General features: G+C 34.6%; 1 protein-coding gene across 2 annotated transcripts in view; it reads left to right on the forward strand.

Moving 5' to 3' along the window:
- Positions 1-8,327, forward strand: part of LOC149134299 (uncharacterized) — a 31,226-nt gene extending 22,899 nt beyond the window's left edge. The window contains exons 2-4 of one of the 2 annotated variants that reach the window (XM_089355940.1): positions 5,035-5,103; positions 6,136-6,225; positions 7,761-8,327. In XM_089355940.1, the coding sequence (XP_089212066.1) occupies positions 5,035-5,103; positions 6,136-6,225; positions 7,761-7,817 (216 nt within the window). In that variant the 3' untranslated portion in view covers positions 7,818-8,327. The other variant, XM_089355941.1, reaches the window with a different exon arrangement.
- The last annotated feature ends 1,731 nt before the right edge of the window (positions 8,328-10,058 follow it).

Raw genomic sequence — 10,058 nt, forward strand, 5'->3', positions numbered from 1 at the left:
ACTCACATTAATTTCAAATTAATGCTTCGTATCACTAATTCATATCAATGCAATATTGATATTTTACTTATCATCTTAAAAAAAATAATACGCATATATATTTATATATGTATATATATATATATATGTGTGTGTGTGTGTGTGTGCTTCTGCATGTGTATGTATGTATGTATGTATGTATATATGTATGTATGTATGTAGTCTTATAATATGCATTTAAATGTATGGGATATGTAAAAGATATTGGCTTAATATAATACATACAGTTACAATAAGTCGTTAAGTAAGCACAGAAATGATTGGCTGTCCCATATAATATATGGCTTTTCGTTCAAAGGCGAGCGATCACGTATATTGAGAGAAAATCAAAGTATTATTTGGACTTTCCTAACGAATACAATGCATAGACAACATTATATTAGGTGTTTTGAACTTTAAAATTTAATAATTTCTCATGTGTTGTTCATGACTGTTTGGTTTTATGTGGAGTTCATAGACGACCTTCGATATTAATCACAGTTAACCATAATAAAACATTTAAAGTTAATATCCTGAAAGTACTTTCGTAATATTAGTAAAAGTCTGTATTTAATTTACATGCTTTCTGTTATATTAAGCTATACTGTCCAAGCTTTGATACGAGTAGCTTGACAAGTAAACTCACAGAGAAATTTCAAACTGCCGCCTATATCAACTGCTGAACACGCTCCTAAATAATCAAACTGTGAAGGAGACAAAATCTGAAGAATCATGAAAATAAAAGAAACTCAGTTCTTTAAACTGCTAGAATTCTATCAAAAATGTGATCATTTTATCCAGTCGTGCATGACTAGTTCATCATTGAAGTCGCCAATATTTAAAACAGTTTGTTGCCAAGCACTTTATATTCTGTTCTGTATATACCTGATTATAAACCCTATTCGTCACATTGTTACTTTAATACTATATGGGAAAATTGAAATCCATCTCATACTTATGTATGGTTTCACGGTGTATTTCAGAGGATATCTTTCTGTCTTTGCTTTGTTAAAACTCTTCAGAAAATCCCAAACTAAAAGACTGGCTGAAGCTGTCGCCGAAATTAAAATTGAAGAAGATGATGAAAAATATTCCATCATGAATATCATGTATTCATTTAAGGCATTTTATTCAATTATTTGCTTCACGGTCCTTTCTAACATATTTGTAGATTTTAATGTACCGTATTTGAATAGCGATTTGATGAGGTTCCTAACATTTCCTATATCAACCAATGATATATCTAAAATATCAGTTTTAGGAATACAAACTGCACTTAATTCCATTTCACTTATACTTTTGGTAACTGATTTGCACTTATGTCTGATAATCGGATTTACACTCAGCTATGAGTTCAACAAGTTGGCAAACGAAGCTAAACGCTTTGTAACGGAGAAGCAATCCGACCATTCAAATTTCATTACGAAGCAGAAAGATATCACAGAAATATGCAGCGCTCATAATATTCTGAGTAGAACACTGAAATTTGTAAATGAATCTTTACAACTAACACCAGGATTTATTGTTGTTGCTAGCATTTTTAGCTGTTGTATTGCAACTTACGGGATTATAAATGATTTACTGACAAATAACATCTACACATACCTATATATTTTAATGTTGGCATCTGGTTGTTTCTTTTATTTAATATTATTAATTTTGTGTGGAATTTATTTAAATAAATCGGTGAGTGTTTTTACAATATCTTCATAATACCCAATCGTAATTGCATTTTTTATCTTTTACTTGCGCCAAATCGTAAAATATGTCAATGCTGTGGCACCGACATATGTGTTGCCACACTTTTACTGATCCTTCTTCTTTAGTAGACATTTGGTGAATGATGGAATTCTAAGCTGCTGCCCTCAGTTGCGTTCCTTGCCGCAAAGTAGGCTCTTCCAGAATTGTAGATAGCAGACGGTCCGTTTTCTTTATGATGACATCTTCATCCACAACAATTAGGTCTAATATGCATTTTGGAAAGAAAAATGGAAAACTGTTGTCCTTTGAACGCAAAACTATTTCAGTATCTGGTTTTAAATCTGATCTTTCAAACAATACACTGGACCTTAAAGTGCTACAATAATGCTCTTTATTTCTTTTTTCAATAACCCTGTTTTTCAAGGATCCCAAGATTTTGCATAGTGGCTTTCCAAACCTGACCATGCAAAGGTTTTTCTTAAGTGTGTTTAACATGCTCTCTTTCAATTTCGTTTTCGTTCCTTTTCTCAAGTCTTCATCACCTGTACTTTATTCACTACCTTTAATCATTTATTTATGCTAGTCTGAAAATGATACACTTAACTGTCTCATTCCATCCGCGTACATTATTCCACAACAATTAAACATCATTTACTCTGGTTTCTTTTTAAGTAACTTCAGTTAATTTCAGCTTTCTGATTGTGGACACTGTATATTGTCAACTAATTTCTATTTTTCTGCCCAGTTTCTGTATCTTACCTTTTGTCCAATCCACAATTCCAACCCTAAACCTGACACCTGGCACTGCTATAGAATAATTTTTTCGATGACATTTCTTTAATTCATTATCAAAATATCGCATTTTTTAAGCGTAAATTCCATTTCTACATCATTCGGAAACAAAAGGATAGTATGTACAAGTCTTTTCAGTTGCTTTTCATTTTTTGCACAAAATTTGATATTATCAATGATTTGGAGATGATTTACCTGACCATACCGTTTCCCCAAATCATAAAATATTTTCACTTTCTGTAATATGAAAGAGTTACGTCTCAACGCTACTGCTATCTAGCACCTTCGGATGATCTCTACTCAATCTTTCCTCAAATTTCGATCTCCGCAATCATAGCACCGTTTTGAATTAAAATTTTTCCTTCTTTCTGTATTTTCTTTGCACATTTGTACATTATTATTCTTGTCTTCTATCCTTCTTTTATCATCTCGAAGGTTTATTATTTGTTGGCATTCTTCAGCCACTTTCTGAAAGTGAGTTTCACATCTTGGTTCAACTTTGATAATATTCTTTTTCTAATTTCCGCGTCTTCCATTGCCACTAGCCCTTTAACGAATATTAAACACTTGAACATATCTGGTGTTAATTCTTCCAACTTGAACCTTTCGCAAGCCTTGTTAATCATACCAGCATATGTCACAAAATCATCGGACTCGTGTTTCTTTAAGTTTAAACATTCCCATCGAATGTTAAACTGTGAACTTTTCTCGCTAAAAATATTGGTCAAAATATTTATCGTTTCCTCAAAACACAATTCTGCGGGCTTTCTCGGCAAAATAAAGTTACAACAACTTTCGTGTTCCGGAGTAGCAAGCTTTCGCAAAAGGAGTTTTACCTTCCTTTCACTAGACCATGCCTTGCATTCCTCACGGAATATATCTTTGTATCGTCTGTAATATGCAGCAAAAGTACTTCCTTCATCTGGATTGTACTGAAATTCTCCGATGGAATTTGCAGCACCATCTGCTGTAAATGATTCTGTACTATTTCTCGCCTGCAGCAACAAGTCTGTTAACTTCTTTAGTTGCTGCTGCTCTTGTTGATTCACTCGATGTTCTTGTTGTTTCACTACTGCTTTCAGTAACTCTTCCGTTTTTGGTGCTATTAGAAACCTCGTCGCCACTGTTATATTGCAATACTACACAGTGGCTGTGTGAGCTGCGAATCCTCGTCGCCACTGTTATGTCGCAACACTACTGCTATCTAGCACCTTCGGATGATCTCTACTCAACCGCTACACAACTGCTACTCGACTGCTACTCACCAGAAACTGAGCAGTATCATGGCCACTACAAATAGTAATGAAGATAAAATTTCACCATGGCATATAAACGTCTGATTTTCACCTTCGGAATTTTCCTTTTGTTCCTATCAAAACACTCTGGCGTTTCATACTTCCATTGACCATTTTCTCCAGATTTTCTGCCATTCCAAACCTACCCGTTGTTTGACTCATCCAACTCTGCGGTGTCATGTAATATGCTTTCTTATAATCCGATCATACTAAATTCAGTCTTATCAACCAGCATCTGCAATACCGAAAGATATTTTATCAACTAACAGCTGGTCTTTTGTTGCCCTACTCTGCCTTCCAGTTTTTTTCCTCCTGTTTGGTCCTTTCTTTTCTTTCTCATTCTTCTATTCAGCTTTCATCAGCTTCTATCCTTTTCCGACAGCCGCAAAATTAGCACCGGCTAAGATTAACTAGGTTGTTTCATTGATGTTCTCTCTCTCTCAATCAGGCTAAGAACACCGTTTTGTTTGCCTCTGGCTCTCCTTACTTTTTCTCTCTCAATATATCTTACATTTGGCGCTTTTATTCTTTGCCCCCAAATTTGCATTATTATTGTTATTATTATTATTATTATTATTATTATTATAATTATTATTATTATTATTATTGAGTGAGAGAGCAGTGCATGCCATCAAAGTGACACTGGGGTAAAATATACGAAGCCCAATATACCCATCATGACTACCCGTCTGATAAGGGTACACCGGGCACATGCATCACAACCATATGTGCGCGACATAGTGGTCTCATATCAAGATAAACAGCGCATGACCTTGCAGGTGGGGCCCAGTTAGAATTTTCTTCAGGTCGAGTAGCCCATCCCGCTCAAACGGTCCCTGAATATGGGTTATTTAAGGATGTTGAGCAAAACACCTATGTTTCCAAAAGTGAATTATTCAAACCCCAAAGAATTCCTCTCAACACATGGCTATGATGCTCTCCCACTACTTCTGCTCGTGATCAGAGATGCACATATTGTCAGCCACCAAGGGACATGCTCAACTGGTTAAGGTCAAATAACTGACAAGCAAATCTGTGGTATTAAGCAGAATATTTGCTGTAGCCCATCTTTTATACCAAGACAAAACAATGTACATGATAACACTTCCAATCAATTAAGATCGGAAGCCATGAGAGCCACTGCCTGGTACTGCATCCGGGCATTTATTATTATTATTATTATTATTATTATTATTATTATTATTATTACATTCTATTTCACATCCAGGTGCACAGCATTACACAAAGTGTTCATTTTATGCAATTCCAGGACGTAAAGCAGGAAGTCATTGCAAAGGTAAGTAATATATATTGCCTCGTCGTCTTACTTTAATTTTTATTATTTTCTTATAATTTTTATTACTATTTCCATCAAATTCATCTATGCATATATATTTCTCTCACAGTCACTGTATCTATTTATATCCTTCTCTCTCTCTTTCTCTCTCTCTCTCTCTCTCTCTCTCTCTCTCTCTGTATATATATATATATATATATATATATTCACACACACACACACACACACACACACACACACACACACACACACACACACACACACACACACACACACACACACACACACACACACACACACACACACATATATTTATGTGTATATACATGTATTTATATACATACATACACTTGCAGCATGTAAAAATTAGAAATTTTTTTTTTTGAAAGTGAAATTAACATTAAATGATAGCATTAACTTGACTACTTGTTGTCATGGAAATATCTTCCCTGAGTAAATTCTGAGCATCTGGAAGTGTGCTGAAATAACAGTTCCAACATGGTCTGCTCTCTTTAATGTAAACCAGTGGCATTGGCAGTTCAGTCCCTTTTCCACACCCAGGATAGCTGTGTACTACAGAGGCCTGCCGATGCATAATATTTACTACGTTGGTAAATGAGATTACTTCGAGGAAGTTATTTATGAATCAGGAAATGTGAGCTATTAATAAATTAGTGCTCACTGACTAAAATCTGGCGCTTTGTCACCACCCACAGGTGTGTGTGGGTTAGAGTGTCAATCCGCAGAAATTTGCTAATTATGCGCGCATCCATGCAACTAATCATCGCTTAAATTTTCTCCGTAAAAATGAAATCTTATCTTGAAATTTATGCTTGTACGTATTTTTAAGCTTTCTCATTTGTAAACAGATCTGCGTTGGTGCAAACACATAGCAAAGAGGGAACAGTAAACCCAAGATAACATCACTGATGATTTGCCCACAGACATCACAATTTGAGGTATGAGAAAATTATTAAACGTCTCTTGCTGCACAATCTCCACTCATGTTCTCGCTCTTCTTATGTATTACAGATATTAGTTTTCCTAAATCGACTAACGACTGAATCTCATGGAATTGATGTTGGTGGCTGTTTCGTAATAACTCCCTCGTCCGTACTTACGGTAATTTATCACAACATTTAATATTTACTGCATTTGACGCTATATAAGGCACATTTATATTCATAATAATATTTCAAAACATCACCTTTGCTCACATATGCGAGTTTAAAGGAATTCATGGTACAACTTTTTCTAGTTTCGAAAGTGATGAAAATATTTGTTTAATCATTCCGTTATTCTTATTAAAAAAGCCGTTCTTCAGTTTTACGAAGCCCAGTAAAATAACTCAAAAATTTGTGTCTCCAACTAGGCTTTACGCGATGTCCTTAAAGAATTTCTTCGTATGATAAAAAGATGTTGAAATCTTTTATGAAAACAATACAAATAAATTATAAATTGCAATGCTCTGAAAGAAATAGCAGATGCCAAAAACCTACATGTATGTTTCGATTCATGTCCCTTGTTCATACGTAACTCTAATCATTTTCTAAGATTTAGTACCTTTTTCGACTGTACGGTGCAAATATCTTCAGAGCTTTATGAGCTTATAGAACAAAGGTTAATATATTTCTTGAAAGGATGCAGACAAATTGCTAATTGGTAGTAATTAAATGTAATTAAATAATTAGTGATAAACCAGAGGAACTTTGGGATTATTTAGTCCCTAATGAGGACCTGACATTCTCGAATTGACTATATATATATATATATATATATATATATATATATATATATATATATACATATATATATATCTACATATATATATATATAATGTGCATTTATATTTCAACTCTTGTATTAGCATGATGTTTATAGTTCTTAACTGAATAAATATTTTGCACGAATTAGTTGTAACTAATTTTTTTAGTGCAGAAGCTTCTCCCAGGTTTAGGATATGGCTGGTCAAAATGCATGCAGGTATATTTACTTGGTAAAATATTTCGATTGGAAACGAAGAAATTCCAGGTTCCCTCTCACATCTAATACAGATGCTGGTTACATGATTAAATCGATCCTAGGACGTCAGTCATGTATGTTTTATAGAAACCTAAAAAGAATTGGTGATGGTTATATCGGTAGCTTTTGAAATTAAGACCTGAACAACGGATAATTAAATGCTGGGAGATGCTATAATGATACTGCAAACTTATCTTTGTTCGATTATCTTTATCCCTTATTAAACCACATACATACATGCAAGCACGTATGTATGTTGTTTCCTTCCACCAAATCCACGTACAAAGCAATGATATATACATTCGCGAGGAGGGGCTGAAAATTTCCTAGTATTGGGTAAAATGAAATACAACACGTTCAGTTAATTACCATATGATTTTATTCAAATTATTCCCCTCCCACATTCACACACTTATTGCAACAATTCTTCAGCTTTACTAAGCCTAGAAAAAGAACTGGGGCTAAAGTAGAAGACTCCTAAGTTACTAAGAAGTGCCAGTGAACCTGGGACCATGTGGTTGGGAAATAAGCAGACATATTTGCACCTATTATTAAATTCGAATAACCTTCTATATATACCATCCTGTTAATTCATTAAAAATAACAGTTAATTACTTTTCTCTTCTACTTTTCAGATGATGGGGAGTTTTATTACTTACATACTAGTGGTTATTCAGACAAAACCATCATAGAAGCGCTCCACCTTCTATATTATAATGTTTCGATGGTAAACTCAGTATGAAGTTCGAATTAATAATATTATTTCACCAATGAATTCATTCGGATTACCTCCCTACAGCACTTTCTCAAGCAAGATTCTAAAAAAAAAACCCAACAAAGACTGGTATGACAATGTAGAGAGTTCTAACTCCTTCAACCAGTGAAACACAAAGACGATTCTATAATATTCATCAGACGCATATATGGTCATTGATTTTCAGCTTGTTTATTTACAAATTTCCGTCATCTTTTCAATAAAACGGTATCAAGAAGAATATTTTCACAATAATTTTTCTCTCCCTGTTTTTTTTTCTTGCCTACTCATCTGCACTTGCTCTACGGCGCATTTTCTTTCAATTGCACGACGTAATAACGCCGATACATTACTGAAAGTGTATTACAAAATATATCATAAATCGACCGTACATTTCTTTATTTGTTCATCACTCTGATATATTTTTGAGAAATAAAATATCGTAATGATTCCATTTACTGAATCCAGTTTCTGTTTTACTGAAATCAATGCATGTCCACCACAGGGGATAAAATTACCTCAAAGGAAAAATGTTTTACTTCAAAAATCGTGCAGATGTCTTCTATTGCAGCATGGACGACATCGGGGGAGATGGACAATCGCAATACGTATAGTCAATGAAATTTAATGGACAAGCAGATACCATTGTAGAGATGGCTTACATACATACATACATACATACATACATACATACATGCATATGTATGAATGTATATGTGTGTGTGTGTGTAGGGTTGTTGTCTGCTCCTTATGCAGGGTTTGACCCCTTCCTGTACCTACACCTTATGACCATCACGGCACCTGATGTGGCTTTTTAAACCAGACAATGTTCTGAAAAGACACTCGCATAGAGTTGATATATCCGATTTGGACCACCAAGTGCTGCAGTTAAGTTCTGATCTTTGCGGATCTTAAAATGTCTTTTGAGGCCTCTGTTAAATTTGCTCCAGTCCACTCAGTTGGCAAAAATATGTAATACTGCGACGGATCGGCGTCCCATCCAGATGGAGAATATATATATACTTGCAATTTCTATAACAACAAAAGACGAAGACAGGCGTATGAACAACAAGTAAATGTATTAGTTTCACGCTTCGGAAAAATGAAAGAATGTCTTTAACGTTTCGAGCCTATGTTCTTCAGCAGAAAAAAATCAGAGAAAATAAATAGAGAGAAGGAATGAAAAAAACCTCGTAGATTTTAGTGGTCCAACATGACCGATGTGGTCGGGAAGCAAGCTTCTCACCTCACAGCCACGACTGCGCATATACATACATATATACATACATTTATATGTATGTATGTATATATGTGCGCAGGCGTGACTTTGTGGTGAAAAGCTTGCTTCCCATTACAGTTCCTCATTAATCATCGTATTCACTTTTTAAATGTATGTAGCTGGGTACATTTAGCCTTCAAATGTCACCAGATGAAGCTACTTTTAAAGTGAAAGGTTTTTCGCAGCTGCAATTTATTCAAACAAAAGGTGTATCGTTAGGAAATATAGGATTAATATAGATTTGGTGAGTGATTGAAAGAAAAGTCAAGTATCTCAAATACGTGCGTGTGCGTATGGGAGAGAGAGAGAGAGAGAGAGAGAGCAGATAAGAAATGTGATGGAAGAACTGGAGTCTATTACAGGATTGAATTGAGATAAAATGGAAATATTTCGATAAATGAAATCCGAAAATATATTCAAATATTTGGCTGAACGAGGATACGTCTTTAAGCGCAGGTGTAAGTTAAATCAAATATTAAGGCAAATATTTCTATGAAACTCCAATTGTATTTTTTATTTTTCCATTTCTTTTTTTTCTTTTTTCTCTTTTCTTTCTGCCGGTTTATGCATAAAATCACTTTTGAATTTGTGATAGAAAACAAAACTTCTACGCAAACGACTTGGTAGATTTGGAAGGAAGCTATTTATCTCATACTCATTCTTGTTCTTCAGTTGTAACTATGTTTAATACAAGAGAAAATCCGACCGGTGTAAACTTAAGAATGTGAACGAAAAGTGTGAGCGTTCAAGGGGGAGAACTCTTCGAAACTTAATTATCTCTCTTTTACTCTTTTACTTGATTCAGTCATTTGATTGCGGCCATGCTGGAGCACCGCCTTTTAGTCGAGCAAATCGACCCCAGGACTTATTCTTTGGTAGCCTAGTACTTATTCTATCGGT

This window comes from Octopus bimaculoides, chromosome 8 (genome assembly GCF_046866305.1).
Source record: "Octopus bimaculoides isolate indiv1 chromosome 8, ASM4686630v1, whole genome shotgun sequence".
Classification (NCBI taxonomy): domain Eukaryota; kingdom Metazoa; phylum Mollusca; class Cephalopoda; order Octopoda; family Octopodidae; genus Octopus; species Octopus bimaculoides.